The 25186-nt window shown below is 41.5% G+C and overlaps 1 protein-coding gene across 16 annotated transcripts; it reads left to right on the forward strand.

Annotated features, from left to right (window-relative positions):
* The first annotated feature begins 3908 nt into the window (after positions 1 to 3908).
* LOC142947658 (neuronal cell adhesion molecule-like) lies at positions 3909 to 23015 on the forward strand. Of its 16 annotated transcripts, XM_076089383.1 has the most exons (26): positions 3909 to 4059; positions 4351 to 4473; positions 4811 to 4981; positions 5586 to 5642; positions 6792 to 6903; positions 7027 to 7211; positions 7403 to 7537; positions 8194 to 8337; positions 8447 to 8558; positions 8638 to 8804; positions 9263 to 9410; positions 9576 to 9700; positions 10026 to 10052; positions 10828 to 10929; positions 11679 to 11876; positions 12128 to 12198; positions 12424 to 12649; positions 12745 to 12860; positions 12987 to 13191; positions 14190 to 14312; positions 14711 to 14887; positions 16856 to 16975; positions 18167 to 18322; positions 19017 to 19148; positions 19903 to 19981; positions 22769 to 23015. In XM_076089383.1, the coding sequence occupies exons 1-26, from the start codon at positions 3924 to 3926 to the stop codon at positions 23013 to 23015; spliced, it is 3594 nt and encodes a 1197-aa protein (XP_075945498.1). In that variant the 5' UTR covers positions 3909 to 3923. The 16 variants fall into 16 exon arrangements, with proteins under 16 accessions (XP_075945498.1, XP_075945500.1, XP_075945501.1 ...); XM_076089385.1 differs by lacking the exon at positions 5586 to 5642 and having other exon boundaries at positions 4811 to 4993; positions 6804 to 6903; XM_076089386.1 differs by lacking the exon at positions 16856 to 16975.
* The last annotated feature ends 2171 nt before the right edge of the window (positions 23016 to 25186 follow it).

Here is a 25186-nt window from a genome sequence, read left to right on the forward strand (position 1 = left end):
GATTATTCTCTGAAGCACGGGGTCACGCTGGCTTTTATGACCCTGGCAGTGATTATCTCAACGTTAGCGTTTTGCTTTCATTCCAGCTTTGTCTCACATAAATAATTGCTGCTGGTTGGACGGAGGTGTGATTTGGCAACACTGAGCTGCCTGGCAACAAGAGAAAGATTTCAAACCCGTTCAATACTGTACAAACATGTTTGTTTCCAGTCTATTCACAGTCCATCCACACTGATGTTGTGATGGAGGCATAATTAAGTTATATTGTGTAACAAAGGAAAAGAAAATGCTCACTCCATTAACAGTTAATCAATAGCCAATTAGCCTTTCACCATTTGGAAAACCTGTAAACAAGTCACCTTGCTTGAACCTGAACACTCTGTTGAACTTGTAACATCTGTCCTCATTGGAGGGTGTCCGCTTAGATGTCAGAGATTGAAGATCCGCCCAATCACACACGATGTTTCCCACGTCGACAGTCTCTGTGAAAGGGTGATGGTTCGCTGCCTGAAATCTGACCTCATTGCGGATCAGTTTGCTGCAGGCTCAGTCCGTCACTCAGTCAATCAAACTGATAAAGCTGAGAGTGAAATGGAAAGTAAAGTCCCCTTGTTTTGTCAAACGGCATGTCATCCGCCGGCTGATGTGATCGATGTGGCAGAGAGGCCTAATGGCACCGCTGGCCACGGCGGTGATTAGCCGAGCAAAGTGAGACCATGTGAGCCGCGTCGGTCTGCATTGGAGTGCACCAGATCAAAAAGATAGCTTCCAGCAAACTGCACTGCATTGCAACTAACATTGATCTGTGGCCAGAGCTGTATGTGTCTATCTCTCTCATTCTCATTCTCTCTCTCTCTCTCTTTCTCTCACCATGAGCACAAAACAGAACAAACTCAGTATTATGATGGATAGAAGCAGTAACTGGATGTGCTATTCAACCCAGTGATGTTCCTGCCTCTACCCTCTTATCTCTGACGCTCTCTCTCTCTTTCTTTCTTTCTTTCTTTCTTTCTTTCTCTCCCTGTAGTTGTTGATGAGCACGTGTCCTCAGACAGTGTGACTGAGCAGAAAGGCGGGGCGTCGCTGTATTTGGGGGCAGACCTTCGTGTCACACACCGATGATGGAAAGGAGGATGGACGCAGCACTGCTGGTGCTGTTCCTGGTACACCTCGCCACAACGCTGGAGGTCCCACTAGACCGTAAGGCAACACATCACACACCACAGAATGCATTTATATCCACGAGAGTGTCAACGGACTAATGTCGGCGCAAAAGTACAATTTAATGGTTGCTTCTTCTCAAATGTGAGGATTTGCTGCTTTTCTTTATCAAATATGAGGAAAAACTGAATGTGTTTTGGATTTAGACTGTTATTTGGACAAAACAAGCAATTTTGATATATACTATAACTGCGGGCTACTTTCTCAATCTTCTGACAGGCTAGCTGTTTCCCCCTGTTTCCAGTCATTGTGCTAAGCTAAGCCAACTAGCTGTTTTCAGTATAATATTTACCATACAAACAGGAGGGTGGCTTTAAGCTTCTCACGTAACTCTTGGCAATTAAGTGAATACGACTTTTCCCCAAAATGTTTCACTATTCCTTAGTTAGAAGACAAAATAATCAGATTGATTGATTTGGAAAATAATTGTCACCGTCAATCCGTATTTTATCAAATTGAGAATTTGGTTGGTGAAAATTCCCTGATGGTTCATCTTGTGTTACACTGTTTGATATCATCACACTGAGGAATGTATTTAACGGTTATAAAATAATAATCTCAAAAACTAGTGAAAAATGCCCAATGTGAAATTATAATAAAAAATAAAAATCTAACCTAAAAAGCTGAATACAAAGACATTCAGTCTGCTATCGTATATACGACAAAAAAAGCATCAAATCCTCAAATTTGAAAAGCAGGAACTGGTGCCTGTTTCTTGCTTGAATATTGAATGAAATAAATATGTTATTATCTAAACAGCTGCAGATTAATGTTCTGAGGATTGATGAATTGAATACAGTTGTTTCAGCTCTAATCACATTTACTCTACCCATCTATCGATAGATGGTCTACATATCTACCTATTTCTGAGGTCCAATTCCTGTTTTAATGTTTATATTTTTGGTGGAAATTTTGTCTTGGTTTTGTAAAGCAATTATTGTTCCTCCTTAAGACTGATGTGGAATAGCGACAAGTATTCCAGCCTGACTTCCTGCACCACAGTCTGATGTCACGGTGGCACTCTACTGTCGTAGGTCTGCTACATATCGTTTGGTTGGAGCTGTTGACCACTGGAGGCTGGTCGTTTCACAACTGGGAGCTGGCCTTGTTTAAACTATGTTTGAAGCTGAAATAATGCAGGGAGATCTTTTTCCTCCACTAATGTCCGGTTCTCTTTACTGTCACAATGTTTCTTTCTTGTTTGCTGATTCTTGGGGGAAAACACTAAAGTTCTGGAAGGATGTAAGTCTCAAACTAGTGTGCATTCACTGCAGAGGTTGTGCTTGTGTTTTTGTTGTGCATTAAAGGCTATATTTGATCTTTTTTATTTTAATTTTATTTTTGTATTATATTTTGAGTGTGTTTTGGAGTGGACTTAAACATATTGCATGCATTGATCTCTTTGTTTCTCTGTTTGCTGTGTGTTTCTGCAGTGGTAGAGCGTTTTTTTCCAAAGAGCATTATTGCAAAGAGCATGAGTATCATTTGTGTCGTCATCGTCCATTAGTTATTTCCCCAGCACTGACGGGAACACATTAAGCATCGGATCATTACAATAAAGGGAAATGTACCTGAGTGTGCCGCATGGCCCTTTTTTTGCTGTTGCCAATGTTACGAGAGCTTTTCGTGTGTTGTCAGCAAACAGCCGTCTGGTTTGATTCAGTGTGGTGAGTCTGCATGTGATTGGTAATGGCTGCTTTGTGTGGTCAATACAACTACAGAAAAAGGCTTAGTTATGCAGTAAAGGTCACGATTAAATATCACACTCTTTCTGATCGCCTTCAGTGCCGCAGCCACCGACCATAACTCACCAGTCCCCCAAGGATTACATCATCGACCCACGAGAGAACATTGTAATCCACTGCGAGGCGAAGGGCAAGCCACACCCCAGGTAGGAATCTGTGAAGTCTCCAGAATTTCAGTCTAAATGTGAGGAGTAAAGTTCTGGTTTATTCAAGCTACGATAAATAAAGAATGAATTTTATCCATGCACCGGCTACCCCTGCCAATTGATGATTGTAGCTAATGCTTTTCAATCTTTCGCTCCAAGTTATGGCATCCTCTTTGCTTCATCTATCTCAGTGTAACGCCTCATTCATTTGCTGGCACCAACACTGCATGCAAACGCGCCGTAAGGACCCTCATTGACAAAATATATTCATTAGCCCTGAACCTTCACTTTACTTGAACATAACCGTAGCCCTGAAAAGTCTTCTGTAACTCTCAAACAGCCCTTTGAAGAAGTGAAGCCCAGCAAGTGCAAAAGAGATTGAATCTTTTGAAAGGCTGCTTTAAAGCCCCATGAAAACTTGAATTGAAATCATAAGAGTTTCTCTTTAAGCATTAAATCAATGCTAGAATTTACAGCCAAAAAGCTAAACGGCTTTATCAGGACTTGAGAATTGATTGGCTTTGATTTAAATGTTGCAAACCTCTGATTGGTGCACAGAAATACAGTAGGTGACATAATTTTAAAGCTATTTCTCCATCCTAACCAGTAAACATGTGTCTAACCTTTTCTCAGTACCATTTTAAGCCTTTATTACTATCCAGTGTTGTGCCTGTACACTTCACCAGACTATCACAACACAGTTTCTCACCTGTGGACACTATTATAACACTGGTCTGTTTTTTTCCCCCTCAGTTTCTCCTGGACCAGAAATGGGACCCACTTTGACATCGACGAAGACCCCAACGTGACCATGGAGCCCCACACTGGGACCCTGGTGGTGGACATCAGCAGAGCGAAGGCCGAGCATTACGAGTGCGTGTACCAGTGCACAGCGAGGAACAAACACGGAACTGCTGTTTCCAACAACATAGTCGTACAACAGTCCAGTAAGTGGGGTGCAGTCTATCATTTCATTTTTCTTTCTCCTCCATTTTCTTAATGTCGTGCATATGTCACATCTTTCTCTCATCATTCTATTTTCTTGGAAGGTAAAGGTTGCATGTAGGATGTAAGATAGAGCGAATATCCCTTTTGTATTTCCCCTTCTGCGTATTGTTATTCAGTTAGGCATCATCCCTCTCGTTCTACCTCGTCACATCTGTCGTCATGTCAGCGACAATGTCAAATTACAAGACTCCTCATCCGCTGATGTGTGTATCCTTCTCCCACCGATGCAGGGTCCCCCTTGTGGTCGAAGGAGACAATCAAGCCATTCGTCATTCAGGAGGGCGTGTCCTTGGTGCTGCCGTGTCGACCCCCTGCTGGCCTGCCTCCTCCCATCATATTCTGGATGGACGATAGTGAGCGCTTCAGTCGTGGAAAATAACGTTTTAGTTGCAAACATGAGCACATTATAGCACACTGTTGCTGACTTGGTTTTTCCCATGAGCCCAGGTCGGTCTGGAAATCTTGGATATGTGTCCTTGATGTGTCTGCTCTCAAAGAACCCCCATCAGTGTTCTTTTCTATAGATTTATGCCTCTTTTCAAAAACAGTTACTTGGGATAATCCACAGAACACGCTGCTATTTCTTTAGTAGAACGGTGTTCCGATGAAAACTTGAAGACCATACCACTTATCAGCATGTATTGTGAATTGCTGTATGCTTCAAATTATTAAATTTGCGGTACATTTCAGACTTCCAGAGGCTGCCGCAGAGCAGGAGGGTGTCCCAGTCCCTGAACGGAGACCTTTACTTCTCCAGTGTACTCCGAGAGGATTCCAGGAACGACTACATCTGCTACGCCCGCTTCCTGTACACACAAACCATCCAGCAGAAGCAACCCATCACCGTCACGGTCCTCAATCGTAAGTCTGACTGTTTGTGTGTAATGTGTAATGTGTGTGTGTGTGTGTGTGTGTGTGTGTATGAGAGAGAGAGAGAGGAGGAGAAACCAAGTTAAAGGAAGTCAAATGTGGGTGTAATTAGTGAGCATCACTGAGACTCCGAGAGTGTACGTTTGTGTGTAACGTGCACGCGTGAGAGGCCGTTAATTCACAGTAGTATGTGGTAGCGTGACTGCGTAGGAGGGAAACAGCCTTCCCTATCTCTGATCCCATCCTCAGAGACGCCAGCGGTTGTCATCCCACTGAAAAGACATATTGTCAGAGCTCTCATGGCTCCCAGCGCTATCTGCCAGGCAGGCGTGCATTTTATTACTTCTGTGAGACGTTCTGTATATGCACTCTCCACCAAACAACAAAGGCCGCTCTCATTCAGGGAAACATTTTGCAGTTGACATTTCTTCATCCCACAAGATTTTTATGATTATCATTTATCATCTCCCAACTTTTGAGTCATTTTACAGTTTTGTTTTAATCCTGAACACTCATGTTGATTTGTTATTTTTTTTCTCCATGTGCCTGATGATTTCAACTTGTTGCGTGTTTGATTCTTTTTGTTGTGTTACAGTGGATGCAATCAATGACACAATGGCAGCTTTTTACAATGACACTGATTTATTTAGTGGTGAGTTTTGGCACCCTCTAGTGTTTACCCCCCCCCCCCCCTTCAACGTAGAGCTCCAAACTCTAGCTTTTACCCACTAACACTAACCCTTCTCCCGGACAACCCAAAGCTTTTCACCCTCTCACTGATTTATTTAGTGGTGAGATCTGGCACCCCCTAGTGTTTACCCCCAAACATAGAGCTCTAAACTAAAGCTGTTACCCACTAACCCCTAAATCCAAGAAGGTAATTCTCCATCCCTCTGTCACTCCTGCTCTATCCAATCAAAACCCTTCTGATAACTATTCACTTCCTCCTGTGAATTGCTTAAACCAGCACTGCATGATGATTCTAATGTCAACTGAGCTGATTGTGTAACTTGGACATGTAACACCATCTGTGCAGACTTGATGAATCTGATTAATGATAAATAGTGAATTAGCACTTAATACAACTCCTGTAAGTATAGATTTGTTAAAATGCTCCTCTTTCTTTGCCTTTCCTGTCAAACAGCCGGCTGCAATCTTCATTTTCAAAATCACTCTTTACCGGCTGCCCTGCCTAATGTTAAAGCGCAGCTAGTTGTTAATCTCTCTCTCTGTCACCAATCGTTTTCACATCACTTCTTTTCTAATTGCTCCAAATATCTTCTGCTTTGTCTCTTTGTGTAAACTTTAACACACGTTTTCTAACCCGAAACATGCAAGCAGCTCCTCATCGAATTGCTCACGTGCCAGGGTGTTAATAGATCATCATCACCATCATCATAAACATTAAGTCTGACTTTTGTATTATTGGTGTAGCAGATTACTTCTTAACACATTCAGTAGCAGAAAGCAGCTCTTAATGTCTCTAATTCTCAATTCCGTATCAGATTAATTTGAGTCTTTATTATAACCCCAGAGGGAGATTCATTGGCTATAAACACCCACAGAAAACACAACATGACAATACAATTTACATCAAACCATAAAATATGAGAATGTGTAATGAAGTGGCTCAGTGCCCGTGCATTGCAGACCCATTGTAGGAGAGAGGTTACATTATACCGCAGAGAAGAAAGGATTGTGAATGTGAAGGGTCTGTTTAAGGCCTGGATCTTCCCTCTGCTATGGACAAATGCAGAAGAGCTGCTAATGGTTCTCTTTGTGCATATGTGTGTAACTATAGAAGACCCAGCAGATGAGCGGAAGCCAACCTTCCTCATCCCATCTGGCCCCTCCAGCTCCAAGATGGTGTTGAGAGGACAGGTGCTGGAGATGGAGTGTATTGCCGAAGGACTGTAAGTGAAAGAATCCGCCATTACTTCAGCCCTGAAAGCCTCAAGTGCCCACCTGCTCAAGTGCATCATCACTTTTTTTTTTCTCTTTGTCTCTTCCCTCTCTCTCTTTCTATTTGAATCCAGGCCCACCCCTGACATATCTTGGACCAAAGTGAGCGGCGACCTCCCGGCCAAGCGCACATCTTTCCTGCACTACCAGAAGACCCTCCAGATTGTGGACGCGTCCGAGTCAGACGCAGGAGATTACCGCTGCACCTCCAGGAACCCGCTGGGCTCGGTGCACCACACCATCCACGTCACGGTCAAAGGTGTGTCTGTGATGAAGCGCGCGGTGTCTCATCAGGCCATTCGTTCACCATGTGTGGCGACACAGACAATCCCTCTTTCTGTCTCTTCATTCTCCCTCCATCTCATAATGGATTTATGCACAGATGCCAACAGGGCAGCATGTTCAGTGATTAATTCTCCAGCCTTCTGCTGCGCTCTGTTCTATTTTCAGCTGCTCCATATTGGATCAGCGGCGCCCCCAGGAACCTTGTCCTAGCTCCGGGAGAGAGCAGTGTGCTGACCTGCAGGGCCAGTGGCACGCCCAAGCCCTCCGTCTCCTGGTCTATGAACGGCGTCCCCATAGAGAGTGAGTGCAACCTGTTCCCTAGTCTGAAACTCACTGTCTTTATGGCCTCATTCATTTTAGAGCAGCTGTGAATTTTAATATTTGAGACGTGATTTTGGTTCTGATTTGTAAATATCTCGGTATTGTGTAGCATTTTCTTCCATATGTTGTTGATGTTTTATATTTACGTTACCTGAGTTTGAGTAACAGGAAGTTATTGAACCAGCAGAGAGACTTCAGGAAGTCACTACACCTAGCCAAGACATATATAAACCATAACTTGTTGATTATAGGGTTTGCTTTTTTGTACCGGTTCAACAAGTGAGATACTACTTTTTAATTTGGGAGCTTTAGAGGTTCTGTAGGCAGATTTTGTTACTTTTGGACAGAACCATGCTAGCTTTCCGCCGTGTTTTTAGTCTTTATGCTAAGCTGAGCTAACCAGCTGCTGGCTGTAGCTTCTCCTTTAATTTGACAATGAGGCATTTTTCCACAAATGTTGAAGTATTACTTCAACTAAGAGCAGCAATAAAATCACTTTAACAAAATAAAGGTACATTTTAAATTACCAAAATGATGATGTAAATGAGGAAATATCTTCTCAATAAGATTAATCGGGAATTCAAAGAGCCAGAGTTACATCTGTAACCTCTGTAACCTCTGTTATCCACAAACAGATTCCCCGAAGGATCTCAGCAGAAAGGTGGAGGACGACACCATCATCTTCACTGATGTGCAGACTGGATCCAGCGCTGTCTACCAGTGTAATGTCTCCAATGACTTCGGTTACCTGCTGTCCAACGCATTCGTCAATGTGCTCTGTAAGTTCATTTCACTAGATCCATTTGTGTTAGAATGCTGTTCCCCATTTACATTGATTTCCGTAGTGTAATAAATAACTTGGCAATAATTGCTGCTGCCTCACTGCAGCGGAGCCGCCCAGAGTGCTGACACAAGCCAACAAAGTTTACCAGATCATCAAAAATCACCAGGCCTTGATGGACTGCGCTTCCTTCGGGTCACCCATCCCTAAAATTACATGGTGAGTTAATGACCTTTTAACTGAGGAGAGCGTTTTGTGTTGCTTCACAAAGCTCACAGTGGCTGCCTCTCTGTCTCAGGTTCAAAGACAGTCGGTCCAGTACCCTCGATGGAGACCCTTACATCCTGCATGACAATGGGACTTTGGAGATCCACGTCGCTCAAGCTCACAATAGTGGCAAATACACATGTGTGGCCAGAAACATCCTCGGTATCTACGAGAACCACATCTATCTGGAGGTCAAAGGTGAGAGCGTTTCTTCACTTAAGATCCAAATATGATCATCACAACTAGCTCATAACTCACACGATGCTATTGCAGTGGGATATTTATGATTAAGCATGTACAATTTGGGTATTTAAAGTACATATATGTCAAACATTTCTGGTTACGGTGTCCAACTATTAGAAGATCCACAAGAAAAGTCAAATGAATAAAACTAGTTTAAAACTGTTAAAATAACCTGGAAAAAAAGAGTATTTGTGGATACAGCTTCTCAAATGATTTGCTTTTCTCCTGTTGTTCATTTTAAATAGAATACAAAATATGAAACTTTATCACCCAAACGATTATTGATCAATCAAAAAATAAAGTTTTGTTAATCAAAATGATAGCAGCCCTAATATTAACCTTTGGAGTCAGCCCTATTCCAAACACATGGTATATGTTTGTTCACACTGAACCTAACCTCCCTCTCCCATCAGAGCCCACCCGCATCCTGAAGCAGCCGGAGTACAAAGTGGTCCAGATGGGCAGGTCTGTGGTGTTTGAGTGTAAGGTGAAACACGACCCCTCCCTCATCCCCACCATGACCTGGCTCAAAGACGACGGAGAGCTGCCCGATGACGAGAGGTCAGAGCTGCCTGCACAACTATCACTTCTTAGACCTGTGTTTGCTGTTCGTCTACATTAGTTATGAATTAATTAGTTATTAAATGAATCCTACCTTTTTAAAAAACAAGATTTGATTCAATCGGATGCATCGCTAAACTGTCTGTTTAAATGCTTTTTTCACAGATTAATCGTAGGCTCTGACAGCCTCACCATCATTGATGTGACAGAGAGCGATGCGGGGGTGTACACCTGCATCATGAACACCACTCTGGACCATGACTCAGCCAGCGCTGAGCTCACTGTTGTCGGTATGTTCAGCTTTGCCGGAGCTCAATTTCACCGACTCGGAAAACAAACTCACAAATTATTAAAGTGTAAACTTCTCTCCACCTCAGCTCTTCCCAGAGAAGTGAATCTGTCCAATAACTGACACGACAGATTGCCTTTCAGCCCGTCAAGGTTAATTGCCTGAGAGTTTACTTAGGAGGGTCAGGACGGCTTTAGTCAGCTATCGTGTCAGCAGCGTGAATATTTGATTGTTGTCTTCTCAGCGAGCCAGATAATCTTCTTTGTTTTCTTATGGCTGACTGACCACTAAACTCCCTATTTCACTCCTGTCCTCCTACCTGGCAGAGGCCACGACACCAGCTGTTGTCTACGGTAAACCTGCGGCACACAAGAGCACCCAGATGTGCTCAGCTGACATGGGCTGGTGTTGTTTGTTGGATGTTTTTGTTAAGTGAAGCATGTTTTAAGAAGATTTATTTTGGACAATCACAGTGCATTTTTGTATTTTTTGTATTTTATTTTGATTTATTTTTATCATCATTTTTGTATTTTTATTTATTTCTAAATGAATTGTATGTTTTTTCCATTTTCACAAAAATGCATAAAGTTTGAATGCATCAAACACTAAACATTTCGGCAAAAGGGAGGAAATTTCCACTCGTACCCAAGATCATTTGTAAAGCAGACATCTCCCCAAAGCACCGGTTGGATTCTTTTCAAATGCTCCGTTTCCTCATGATTCATTTATTCCAAGCATGCGTTTCACTCTATCATTACAATTCCAAAACATGAGCATCAATTTCACCTCTCTGGTGAGCCCGAGACTCTATTTCATGCAGAGTGATTATGGAAGATGCTCAGTTGAGCGTCAGTCGATTCATTTGCATGGTGCGGCGTCTGCATGTGCATCACGGCGCACATAACACGGTCTAATGTAACATGTAAAGAAACACAGGAGTAACTGAAAGGTGTGCTTGGTTAAACCAACATACACAGAATTTGTTATGATACCAGTATCAGAGAAACACATTTATGTAACCAGATACCCTCTTTTGTTTTTGCTTCATCTTCTCATGGCATGAACCCTCCATATTCTGTAACTGTAACTGTGTGTTGATGTTGCTGCCTGTGCTGTTTCTCCCCCCAGATCGACCCGACCCCCCAACTGACCTGGAGCTGACAGACCACAAAAAGAGGAGTGTTCAGCTCACTTGGATCCCTGGGGATGAACATAACAGTCCTATTCAGAGTATGTCTTAAGTGTGTTTGTATCAAGGTGTATTTATCGGCGTCTGTTTGGTATTTTTATGCGAAGGCGTAATTTTTTTAAAGGTACAATTCACTTATTTCACATATGAATAGAGATATTTTTATTATCTTCTAAAGGAAAGCCTGTATTAAAAACATGTGTCGATTGAGAGAAGTTGGCATTTAGGATGCAAGGAGGGTCTAATTCAACATGCTTTTAAGTTGCATTGTGGGAATTGTAGTATCGGGCATTTTTGGAGCTTGATCCATACAGGGACTAAAAGATATCTTGGCCTCTGCTGCATCAATTTTGACTTTAAAAAGATAATTGTCTCCGATGGGTCTCCCAACATTATTAAGATGCTGATCACTGAATTCACCTTTTGATTAATTCCATTTTTGACATTTACCGTATGTGAACAAAATCACAATGATTTATGGAAATCCATAATTACAATCAACCAGTAAGATAGTCAGTGAAAAAAGGGAAAAATCAACCAAATGTGTCTTTTGAAAAACACAACCGACCCTACAGGACTGAAAGGGGTTCGTAACGGAGTGTAGTTTCCTCAGTGACAGCTGAGGTCAGCTTGAAATAATTGGTTACAATGGTGAAGTTCTAACAGCATTCTTTGAGTTACAGCATCCAAAAATTACTTGAGGGCATTTATTTCAGTTATGCAAATATACCGTCAAGCAGGGTATCAAGTGCCCAGTCATGTACAATACTTTTTTAAAAATTGTCCACAGAATTTCTGATCCAGTATGAAGACTCCCTGCACCACCGAGGGCACTGGCATAATCTTACCGAGGTCCCCGGCACCAGGACGACAGCTCACCTCAAACTGTCACCATACATCCACTACACCTTCAGAGTTTTGGCCCTCAACGCTGTGGACTTCAGCCGCCCCAGCTTCCCGTCCAGAATGGTTAAGACAGAACCTGCAGGTACAGACTCCTCCGCCTTTTCCTTGGGGTGTGTTTCTGAGGCCTTGTGTGTTTTCACTCTGTAAATTCATTGTGTCACGCTTAAATATTAGATAAATAATCTACCAATCTTCTAAATACAAATGATCTTTCTCTAAAATCACAACTGTTTTGTGAGTAAACGGGTAGCAAAAGCATATTCATCAGATTTTGAGCTGAGCCTCAGGTTTTCCTTTAAATACCTTTTCATATTGTCTTTATTCTTATTTTAGCTCCAGACGAGAACCCAACAGGTGTACAGGGATTTGGAACAGAACATGATAATCTTGTAATCTCATGGAAGGTAATAAAGTTGTATGAAGCCATCTGTTTTAATCCTGAAGCATTTACTGTTGTCCAGGGAGTACCATGAGAAAAGTGTCCTTGTACTGTGAAGCATGATTTTGTTATTGCCTGCTCTTATGAGATTCCTATCATCTGCCAAAAAACATATACATCATGGCGTACAGTCATTGTTTCTCCTGAAAAAAATTAAGTAATGAAATATCAGCAACTTTCTCCCGTGCAGCCGCTGTCAGGCCTCCAGTCTAACGGTCCAGGGCTTCACTATAAAGTAATGTGGAGGCAGAAGGTGGTGGACAGCGATTGGACCGCAGTGACTGTGGCTAACAACTCCAAGTTTGTTGTGTCTGGAACGCCCACATTTGTTCCTTATGAGCTGAAAGTTCAGGCAGTGAACAACCACGGAGCTGGACCTGAGCCTGCTATTGCCCACGGCTACTCAGGAGAGGACTGTGAGTTGGATCGACTTCAAAATTAATTATGTGCAAGAGTCTGGGGGGGATGCATTGGGCTGTGTAACCTAAAACATTTACTCGGTATTGTACAGTGCCAGTAGCAGCTCCAGAGAATGTGCAGGCGGTGTTGCTAAACAGCACTCTGGCAGAGGTGCACTGGGATCCTGTTCCCTCTAAATTAATACGAGGACATCTCAAAGGATACAAGGTACAGTCCAACAGACCACATGCAGTGTGACATGTACACCAATCCCGCCTACCATAACACACACACACACACACACACACACACACACACACACCTCTTACTGTATACTAACTGTGTAACTCGTAGGTGTACTACTGGAGAGAGCACAGCCTCCACAAACACAACCCCCATCTAATGGAGAACCAGATCCTGACCTTCAGTGGGAACCACACCCACAGAATGCTGCCTGGCCTGCACCCCTTCAGTCGCTACTCATTCAATGTCAGGGTTTATAACGGCAAGGGAGAGGGTCCCCCCAGCCCCACCCTGCGGTTTGATACACCTGAAGGAGGTAAGACAAGGAATACTCTTTGTTTCTTTGTATTTTATCACAACTGAGACCTACTGTCCTATGGTGCACTTATTTAACTATATATATATACGTATATACATACTGTATATATAATACCAAATATCACTTAATCTATGTTAAATCCAATCATACGTCCTTCCTGTAAAACGAAATATGACGTGTGCTTACATAAGCGAGTACCAAACAATTTCAACAGATTAATGACATCACCCATCAATCAATTTGCAGCTTTTAGCAACGATGGAGGTGTGTGTGTGTGTGTCTGGTCTCTGTTGCTCTCTATAGTGCTGCATTTTAAGCCAGCCTACGCTTTAGCGGTCCAATCAAATGCAAGGGATTTGATTTAAATCTCTTTTGTAACTACCGATCAAATGTTCCGTTTCACTGGAGAATGTGTCACCGTGCAGAAGCTGAGGACGCTCGAACTTCTGTTTCACTCGGTTTTTAATACAACAACATCAAATAATACAAATTTGAGTATTATGTTTATTAAATCTTAATGTAATTGTCATAATTTCTGTCTGAAATTATTCACTAGGTAATTGATTTTTCAAACATTAAATGCACATCTTCTGCTTCTCCCTCATTGAAAAACAATCCAGAATCCATTAATAAGCTAATATTTTCTAGTTTAACAAATTGCCTTCTACTTCACTGAAAACTCCAATCTCAGTGCATTACCGCTGGAAGTTTCGAGCATCAAACGTGTGCAAGTTGCATATTGAACCACGATTGGCTTTCAAACTAGTTGGGATGTCACAAAGTCATGCTTCATCTTCTACACGTTTAAGAGAAACTTTCCTCCTTTAGCAGATGAACGTAAAATGTTAAACATCCAAACAAATTAAGAAGAAGCAAAAAACATTTTTAAGTGAAAGGGGGACTTTAAAATGCCTTTAAAATATAATTTTGTAGCCCTGTTTAGCTTTACATGGATGAATTTGTGTAAGGTTTCATGATAAATGTGTTTTCTGTAGTGCCGGGTGCTCCTACTTCCCTGGTAGTCACCAATCCCAACCTGGACTCTCTGACCCTTGAATGGAGTCCTCCTCATGACCGCAATGGACGCATCACTGGCTACACCCTCAAATATCAGCCAGGTGAGGCTTTTTTTCTATCAGACTTCTATATCTTTGCCTAGTTCCTTCATGTAGTTTGTAGTTTTGTATGTCTTCCTTTGTCATGTCTTGTAGTGTCATCCTGTTCAGAGATTATAAGAAAAATATAAATTTAGAGTAGTACTAAGAGCATTTCAAGCAAGTTATTTTGCCTAAATTACAACACAAATTAACAAATCAACTTTTGTCACTCCCGTCTTCTATTCCTGAACCCTACACCTCTGTACCCCAAACATTTTCATTTCCACCTTTCTCATCACTGACACTGCGACCCCATCTCCGACCTCCCCCTCCTCATACCTCTATTCAACTTATCTCACTGCTTCCCAACCTCCATCCCCGTCCCAATTATTCTTCTCACCCATCCTCCATCCCAGTAGTCAATAACTCCAATGAGCTGGGCCCAGTGGAGGAGCTGGCCCTGCCCGCCAATGAGACCTCAGTCACTTTGCTCAACCTCAAGTACAGCACGCGCTACAAGTTTTATTTGAATGCGAAAACAGTCAGGGGAGCAGGCCTGGCCATTTCTCAGGAAGCTGTCACCATCGTGGATGAAGGTAAGTCAGCAAATGCAGACTGTTGAAAGTAAATGACCTTAATTGTATTCATGTTTCTTCAACTGGAAAAGCTGACTGACATGAATTATTATATCTATAACTCGGGTGAGATAATCCAAACATGCTATTGATTTACAGATCATATTTACAAAGTATGAAGTCCATGCAAAAAGAAAACGCATTACAGAACTCGTCAGTACACCATATTTCATGAGTGAGGAAACCAGAATCCAACCTCAAACATTTGAAGAATGAAGCATGGTGTTCTGGATAGGAGTCGTGTGACATGTTTAAAGTTTGGATGGAGACCCATTGAAGCTCACACTGGTTGCACCTCGCTGTGTGTGTCTTCTCAAATTAAAGAAATTGTTGGTTTGCATTGAAAAACATTCCTCCAGACAGTGAAATGCTCTTTATTGTGAATCAGGGCGTTTTGTTTTTGTGTGTTTTCTGTAAAGTCAATTTGATTAGTTGACACTTGACGGCATCAACAGCACATTTTATTGTGATTTTTTTTTAAATACGAGAATGAGAAACATTCCTTCGCCTCAAATCTAAAAATGTGCTGGTTTTATAATTAAATACAGTATGTTGTAGTTTAGACTGCTGGGCTGACAAAACAAGCAATTTGAAGGTGCCAACTTCAGAATTATGATCTGCATTTTCTTACTATTTTCTGACATTTTACAGACTGAACAATTAATTAACTGACAAAATGCTCAAGACATTAATTGTTGAGTCAGAACATTGTCGTGTGTTTTGTGAATGTCACATCCTCGTCATTCTGCCATGTATGATGCGCACTCTTCCAGAGCATCGTCTTTTATTTTTAGCATTTTACATTCAGTAGCATGACGTACACAAGCCCTTCATCCACGTCGAGTGGAACATGAGTGTGATCCAGTTGCATTGTTACATGAGGTGACCCATGCTGCTGTAAACTTCGTCTCTTATATTTCTCTGCATGGGCAACATGAATGTTGTTACTGTTTCATGCAGTGACACAGATGGCGGGGGGGGGGGGGGGGGGTTCCTCCCATAGTGACCCGTGTCCTGTTCTTTCTCTGTGTCCTGTTTCTCTCTCCAAGCTCTAATATCACAGCATGACGTAGATGTGGGCGCAGGTACCGCTCGTATCTAGACTCGTGCATGTTTTTACAGTTACAGCCATTGCTTCAAATCCCCCCGCAAGCATGCACTCATTGAGCAATTTCCCCTCGTCTCTATCAATTTCTGCAGCGCACCACAATGCTCGGCTGAGTTCAAAGCTGAGTAAAGTTCAAAGCCACATAGATAAAGATGCTATTTGACGCGTGCCTTTTTTAACGCCATGTGATAAAACTAGATGAGTCTCTGCTGTTTTATTTTCTTTTTTCTTTTACTTGTGCCTTTGGCGACTTTGGTCCTCTTACTCACTTCTTCCACGCTGGCTGCTAGTGATGCTTCCCCGCTGCATGACAAGCGTTTGCTTGGCATGCCAATGAACTGTGTGCATTGTGTATGATGACTTCAGTGTCTGTGGTGTCTCTGTTTGCGTCTCTGTGTGTGTCTCGTGTGTGTGGTGCGGTCTTCACCCCTCTCCATGTTGTTTACAGGAAACACGCAAACCCCTCATCCCATTGCACGGTCTCCTCCACGCCGTCCGCCCCACGAGGGTACAGATACTGCTGTGATCTTAGTACACTACTGTACATGTCCGATTTGTTACATGATCAGCTTTGTGTATTCCTTTGTTTGCTGGCATAGTGTCCCCATTTTAAATTGCTATCGTGTCAGGCTATGAGGTAAGATAAGATAATCCTTTATTAGTCCCACAGGGGGGGGCATTTGCTGGTTCTAGATTTGGTGATGCTAAGAGCTTTTATTGGGACTTCATTTATTAAATCAAAGCAAATAATTGCCAGTTATTGGACTGTCTTTTGACCAACAGACCGAGCTTGATGGTTGTCTCTTCTTTTGTGTGCTCAGCGCGGCCTGTGAATCCTTTCGGGAACGTTAGCTCCTTGTCTGGAGAGGACGGGACCCTGATCAGTTGGGAGTACTGGGGCCCCGAGCAAAACTTTTATGTAGAATACATAGTGAAAAACAGTAAGCAAAGCAACACACCTTTATTTCAGTTCCACACATAGGTGGCAAGAGACTCCTACTTCATTATTGGCATGTGCAGGTGAATAGAAATATTGGCAGTCACGTTGACACTGGCTCCTGCCAACGTGGACCCAGATGTGATAAACAAGGCTGTCTGTGATTGGATTTCTAATTAACCAGGCCTGTTATTGATTGGAGTTGCATGCAGCTCCCGTTAACAATCTCGTTGGAACTTATGCAGACAAACATCATAAAAGGCAGAACAAGCATTCTTGTTGTGCCAACCGATTTTGACTCAAGCGCTCTCCATTGTTTTTATCCACCTGCAGTGAGGATGAAAAACGGTGTTGTTTGTAGTATGGCTCTCTCACACCTACTGTTTCAATGGATTCAATTAGGGAATATCATAATCATAGATTCCCAGTAATTTAGAAAAATGTTGTCATCAAAAACAATATCTTGTGCTCATCAGTCGTGTCATATTTAGCTCATCACCACATGTATAGTTCATTGTGGCCCCGAGAGTTCGACACACTGCAACTTAAGAAACGCATGCAAATGGTTTCAAGAACAGCTAAACGAAGAAAAGATCTCCACCAATTTGACAACACGTGCACAGCAACAGACTCGCATCTCCAGCCGTGAGCCATGCGGCTGCCATGGCTAAAAATGCTGCAAAGTGAGATAAGAACATACAGAAAGCACAACCTAATACAGTAAACGATCACAAATCACTGCAAATCCTGCAGATTGTGACACAAATGAGTTACAAAACAAGTTTCCAGGTGTGTTTAGCACTTTTTGTCGTCCCCTAGAAACGTCTGCTTTGTAACTCATTTTAGTTGCATCCTGTGCAACTTGCAGCATTTCTGTATATGGTCATGTTTCCTCTTTGTTGCAGCATGCTGCACGTGTTGTTAGTGAAGTTGGGAAATGTGTTTTCTTAAATTACAGTGTGTTTTTACTTTCAGGGCAATAATTAATTCATAGACTTAATTGGTTTTAGAACTCCATAATCCCATGAATATTAACAAATCTAATATAGACAGAATTATTTGCAGCGTAATCCGATGTAAGTAGATGTTTGTTCAAGTAATTAGATCCCGTGATCCCGTGATGTCATGATCCCATTTGAAGTGTTTGCTCCCTCAAACGTACCTCTCTTCGTGAACGTCCCTCCTGCAGGTGAAGGTGAAGAGGAGTGGAAGAAAGAGCTTGTGAACGGCACTCAGAATGTTATGCTGAAGGGCTTAAAGGGGGGCCTCTCCTATAGGGTGCGTTTGGTGGCCAAAGGTCACCACGACCAGCCGCTCCACCTGTCTGAGGAGCTTTTGGTCTCGGTCCCAGGTGAGGCAGTTCCTCGGCGGTCGCCTCCACCATGGCCTGGCCCGGCCTGGCCTTGCTCTGTGCCGTGTGTGAACCGTGTGGTAGTTGGTGCCGTTGTGTAGTCATAATCCAGTCAAGCATGGGTTTAACAGATGTGTTGTGGTGGCTCTGTATGCCAGGCATGTACTGTAGCGATAGAGAGACAGTGTGTAGCAGCGTGCATGATTGTGTGGTTTCATTTCAGTTGAATTAAAGTCAGTCCTGTAGATTTGGTAATCCTCATATAGAAGTTTGATATCTGTTTAGTGATATAATATCCCACCTAATATCACCAACAGTAATCCTCCGTACGTACAGTGTGTGTGTTATCTGTGTGTATCTGTGACTGTCTGTGTGTGTGTGCACCTATGAGAGACGGATTGATTTCCTACACTGTGTACTAATGTGGTTTCGATAATGTGTCTAAATCACCATTAGCTTAATCTAGGAGATTTCTAACTTCTCTAACATGAAAGTCGTCCTTTTCTGTGACAATAAGCAATCATGATCCACACTCATGAACGGATTTCTCTAACAAATAGATACCAAGTGAATGGCTTGTTACACATTTGTTTTAGCACATGACTGTGGATGAATATTTCTATTTTACCGTCCCAATGGGGAAAAGATCATCCAGTCATAAATGTTATGTCTCTTCCTCTCCTCCTCTGGCCAGCTGTGGCGAGCCGACAGGTAGACATCGCCACTCAGGGATGGTTCATTGGCCTCATGTGTGCCATCGCTCTGCTCATCCTGATCCTCCTCATTATCTGCTTCATCCAGAGGAATAAGGGAGGAAAGTACCCTGGTGAGCAGTCGCACAAACACCACCACTTACACACTCGTATATAAACCCACACTATAATGCTTTGTTCGCGACCATTCCATTATGTTTAATACGATTTTATGATTAGATTTTATGTTTTCTGGCATATTGGTGTGTTTTTATCTGATTTTATCTGTGGCAGTGTGTGGCTGCCACAATGACGAGAAGATATTTGCCCAGTTGTTTTTATGAAGATACATTTTCTCGGATCATAATTAATTAAAGATCCACAAACATCTTGCTGCAATTTTCTTTGACACTATAACATATTTAATGGTATTTTGACATTTCATTCTCAGTATGTAATTTCTTGCTACGACACAAAATCAATATACGTTTTCACTAAAACAACATGCTGACTTGTCTCATTAAAGCAGGAAACCTTTCTCATTAAAACATGTGGAAGTCTCTTGAACATGCCAATGTATTAACGTTCATTTTTTTAGAAGATACGTTTTTGAATAACAGAAGGAACGTTTTCTGACAAAGTCATACGTTATTATAACGACAAATGTTTCTTGTTTTAACCGGTTCATTTGATATGTAGTAATGACAAGAAACATATCTTGTTCTACCGAGAAAAGGGTCTGGTTATAACGAAAACGGAGCTAATATTTTCAACACTCTGCCGTAGCTTTTTGCCACATTGCGTCTGAATAATGAGGAATCATCAACATTGTTTCTTACTTTACCTTGTAAGCCGGTTTGTCTAAATTGCTTCCTCTTCTCTCACCAGTCAAAGAGAAGGAGGACGCACACACAGACCCAGAGTTCCAGCCAATGAAAGACGATGACTGTACTTTTGGGGAATACAGGTGAGAGAAAAGTGCTCCGGCCTCTGGAGCCCCCAGAGCCCCATTGTTACCCATCAACCCCTGCCCCGTCCCTGCTTTCTATCCAGATCTGCTCTCTCTGGCCGGGCTGAAGCTCTGCACTCCCTCCCTCCCTCCTCTCAACCTTTACAGCTGACCAATAACTGACCCAGGATCAACATTAAGAGAAATACAAAACAAAAAGAAGAAGTGAACCTCTTCTGAACCTCTACCACCGTGAAGCACAAGATTTTTTTTTTTTCTTTTCTGGGTTCTGGGAGGTCCTGGATGCCACTTGTGTCGGACTCTATTGATATGACATTGTGGTGTCATTTGAGAAGCAGGATTCTTCAGGTTCAAGGGATTTAGGATTTAGGTGTTTTAAATCTTTAAAGAAAACTGTCAGGAAAACAAAAATATAAGCTAGAATCATTTGCAACACATCGTAAACTGACCCAAAGCATCAAATCCCATTCCAACTAATAAGCTATTCATTAACATCCTGTGTACAGTATATATAGTATTAACATTTTGCCTAGTGTATTGTTACTTACATACACAACCCTGATAGGATTGAAAATCACTGAAATCATCATTCCTTCTAACTTACAGCGGTTATCCAGATGTGCTTGTTAGCATCTTCAGTCTAGGCTGCTTCTCCAATCGCACGCAGAATAAAGAACAACAAAGCACTTTACTTCTGTATACATAGCATTATTGAATTGTTTTTTATAAGTCAATTTATAAAATGGTCTTGCTTTTATATTTTGTATTAATTTTTGTATTATGTAAACATAAATCTGTTATATGGATTTTATGCTGTGATGAATACATATCGATATATATATAATATGTGACATGCATGGTGTGAAGATCTGATATATGAAAATTAGCTCTAGGCAATAATATGTTGAATGGCATCATGTTCATATATAGATAAACGGTACAAAGATGAATATGGATCTTATATGGAATTATCAGCATGTTTGAGGGAAGCAATCCTCACTGAGTGTACACGAGCTGGTTAATGCTGTTTATATGAAGCCAGTAGCCATTCTTTAATAGTGATGCATCCTTAAAGGATGAGGCTGTGATATTCTACATTTTTATTATTGTCAACAAATTCTTTTAATAGACCAAAATCAGTCTGTCTCACAATACTTTTTTTTATTTTTTTTTTAAGGTCACATATATAAGTTATAAGATGCATTTTAAAAGCCAAACTATTTCCTAAAACTGCTGGGAACTTTAGTTTTTTAAAGTTTAAGAAATAAACAGAATTTATTGGGGACTGTTTTCAGCCGCAGAATTAAAAATATACAGATGTTCATTGTAATGACGCAATATGTCGCTCAGTGTGGATCACTGGTGTTGTTTTTTGTTTTTGGACAATAATGCAGCACTATGGCCCAGAAGTAGAATCTATGCGAGACTTATAGAATGAGTTCATTGATGGTTTTGGTCTTCTCACAGGATTTGTTGACATCACCACACTTATCCTTTAAAACTCATGCAGAGAGACCCATTTACACGGCTGGGGAATCTCTCAAATGGACATCAACTCGAAGGACAAAGTAGACAATAAATCACAAGGCAAAGTGTACAAATATTATAGTGCCTTTGTGAGAGTATACTTTCTATCCATGCTGTTTCATTAAGCTCAGCTGGAACCTTACAGTATGTCAATAAAGGCAGAACTTCACTCAACTGAGCTGTTTTTGTTTGACTGCAGGAGAGCGTACTGTAAGTTCAGACTATACGTGTACACGGCGTATGTGCCTGTTAAAGTGCATTGTGAGGAGTGACTGTTGTGTTGTGTGGGATCTCAGCTGGATCTCCTCATCTGATGGCAGGGGTGTAGGTCTCAGGAAAGGTAAGGGTGACGATGGTGTGTCGGTAGGTTGAGGGTCAACATGTAAATCTAGCACGTGAGGAGGGTCAGTGGACAGCCGAGTCACTGTGGAGAAAAGCGCTCGCTGTGTAAGCATCCCAGGCTCTTTCACGGCTGTCATCAAGTTTAATATTTGGTCATAAAGCCTTCATCATGTCTTTTAAGTCATTCATTGCTTACCTGGTGCAAGTTCTCTCCCTGAAAAATGCTTTTGCCGACTGATTAATCTCTATTCTAAATTTAAAAACATTTCAGCATTATGATGGCTTTTGTGATCTTATCTCATTGATGTTCAACTCATGTATGTGGAATGTATCTGATATCCAAAGAAATCTTTCTTTGCAGATTTTTCGTGCATTGTGCCAACTTGTGATTATTATCATGCTTGCTTTGGGGGATGTTTGGCTGAAAACCTTGCTTTTCCAAGTTTTATTCACATCATTGCCTTGGATTTTCTGTTATTCATCACAGCCTCGGGGGGAGGGGGGGGGGGGGGGAATGCTTTTGTCAAACAATACATTTACCACTTCATATTTGGTTTCAGGGGGAATTTGAACAGGGTATGGCTGCTTGAGCTTTATTCCCCTGTTGCCTGATGGAAACCAACTAATCATCCATTGCTACTGTTTTTTTAGACATGGAGGAAGCTAAATCCAAACTTGCTTCTCGTGCAGTGGTTCACTGTTGCATGTTCATGAGTTTACACTTTTAAAAAGTGAAGAGCTAAAGAAACGAACCAATACGTTGGTTTTACCATAACCAAAAAGTACAGTAGGTTTTGGTAAAATTAGCTGTTCAGTGCTCCATCTAAAAAAAAAAAAAAAAAAAGTCACTAATCTCCTTGTTGCATCTGTCACATCATCTCACCTGTAACACCTGCATGTTATTTTCTCCTTCAGTGACAATGAGGACCATAAACCGTTAAAAGGGAGCCGCACGCCGTCTAATGGGACAGTTAAGAGAGACGACAGTGACGACAGTTTAGTTGACTACGGGGAAGGAGGAGACGGACAGTTCAACGAGGATGGCTCGTTTATCGGCCAGTATAGTGGAAAGAGTGCCATCAGGGAGACTGCTGAGGGCCACGAGAGCTCGGAGGCCCCCTCCCCGATTAATGCCATGAACTCCTTGAACTCATTTGTGTAAGCCAATCAGTCGTCACCGACCGGTATGAGGGGCTGCACGGACTCCTCAATCCCCACATCTCTCTTTAGAGGGCTGTCCCAACACTGCATGGCTTTATGATCACATCTCCATCCCCAGTGTCGTACATGAAATGCACACAACTCGTCGAAGACATTTATGTTTTCACTTGGAAGTCTTTATGGAGAGGCTTTGGAGACCTGTGGCTCATTATACCTTACGCAGCATTCAGGAATGAAGTAGCTCAACCACACATTTGATTTGAACAGTGCACGCATGAAACACCTGATATGACCCAAATCCATATTTGAATTTACACTTTGATAGTAACAAGTGAAGCATTCTCACCGGAAACCTCTTATGGATTATGCAGTGCTCGTCTCAACTATATTGGATTTTGTTATTGGTTATTATATCATCTACTATGTTCAAATAGTAATCAGTGTCTAAAGACTATTACTCCATGTTTTGTTTTTTCAACACAGAAGCTTGGACTGGAATCTGTATTTAATTATGTAATTCATTCATGCAATTCCATCAGTGCACAAGGCAGATGTACAGTGTGTGTGTATGTATATCTAAATATATGTATATAGTATATACATAAAGTGAACTATCTGTAAACTGAATATTGGGAGCAGTGCACAAAGCATGCTTGAGATCTCTGCATTGATACATCCTCATCTGTCTCTGTTGAATGATCCAACTGCCCCTATGAAGGAAGAAGCTGAAATGCTGCATGGCGTGTCATGTGACCTTCTGCCCCGCATGTAACCTCTTATTGAGCTTGATCTGAAGGCCAATGGGAAATGCTGAGGGTGCGACGGCTTGCGTCAATCCCTGCAATGCTCCTTTCAGCAGGTATAGTGCCTTTTCTTCAAAGCATCAATTCCATTCTGGAGTCTCTTCCCGGAGTTCAGTGACTGGAACAGAGACAGTAGTAGGACTGCGGAAGTCACATCCAAGAAAGGATCAGATAAGCTTGAGAAGAGGAGTCTGTGGAAGGACGAATAATTCATATACTCTTGTTATCTTTTTTTGTAAAGACGTCCCAATGCCTTGAGACACAGGACTGGCTTTGATTCCTCCAAGAAGCTAAGCACAACCTAAATTGGATCAGACTAAAACATCATTAAAACCACGTCTGGTGCATTTTTCAAAGTCTGCAGTCATTATGTACAGAACCTGATTGTATTTCTGCAGTGTATGAATGTACGGACATCTGTGTGTGAATACTACACATTATTCAATTCCTTTTAGGCAAAGATCGTTCACTTGTACTAACTACACTTGAGGGCCTTTGGACGGAATCAAGATTTCTTTTCTCTTAACTTGCATCAAGTTTTTTGTTTTTTTTAATGACGTGTAGAATATCTGTTGAATTTGTAAATACCTTAATTGATTGTACAGGGACAAGCAGCCTAAGAGGCAATATTGTGCATGATATGGTTTAACTTGTTGATAGGACTGTATTAAATATAGAGTACTTGTAGAAAATATATATTCATTTTTTTTTTTGCTGTGCACAGTGTAAATTGTATTGTAACTAACTGGACAGAAAATTGCATATAAATCTGGATTTTGATCGTTTTCTGATTTGCTTGTCAGCGAGTTATACGACTTTGGTATTGTACAACATGTAGTATTTAGCAACAATATTAATTGATGCACAAAACTCTATTATTCTGATTTGTATTGGTTCTACGCAGTCCCAGTTTACTGCCAAACCGATGCTCTTTTCTGACAGTATTGCAAATGGTTTTGTATTTAAGAAACAGATTTGTACTAACAGATACTTTCTTTGTCTATTTAAGTTTCCCCTTTTAGTGCAAGTATGAAATTCAAGCTACTGGAAATATAATGAATGAATAAATAATTATCTGCTTTAATTTCAGTTTTCAGACTGTTTACTCAATAATGTCATTGCCCTCTCTCGAAAAGATGAGTGATGTTCTGAATCACGGAGATTTCAATGAGTCATGAACATAAGCAGAAAAACACATTTCTGCTATTACTTTTTATGAAATAATGGAGAGTTTTACTTCTTTGTGCCTCAAACATTTATTGAACTGAAACAATTAGAGAAGTTTCGAGGGGAAATCTGGCTTCAGTGGATCTGCTAAAATATCTAAAAGGTGACAAGGAGCCCCAACTAGACACTGCCTTTTTAAATT

This window comes from Anarhichas minor, unplaced genomic scaffold (genome assembly GCF_050575085.1).
Source record: "Anarhichas minor isolate MPS153535 unplaced genomic scaffold, ASM5057508v1 ptg000011l, whole genome shotgun sequence".
Lineage (NCBI taxonomy): Eukaryota > Metazoa > Chordata > Actinopteri > Perciformes > Anarhichadidae > Anarhichas > Anarhichas minor.

Coding starts and splice junctions, on each gene's coding strand:
- LOC142947658 (XM_076089383.1), top strand. CDS start 3,924: ATGGAGCCCCACACTGGGACCCTGGTGGTGGACATCAGCAGAGCGAAG. Junction 4,060..4,350: donor CATAGTCGTACAACAGTCCA/GTAAGTGGGGTG, acceptor CCACCGATGCAG/GGTCCCCCTTGTGGTCGAAG. Junction 18,323..19,016: donor GCTTTTGGTCTCGGTCCCAG/GTGAGGCAGTTC, acceptor TCCTCTGGCCAG/CTGTGGCGAGCCGACAGGTA.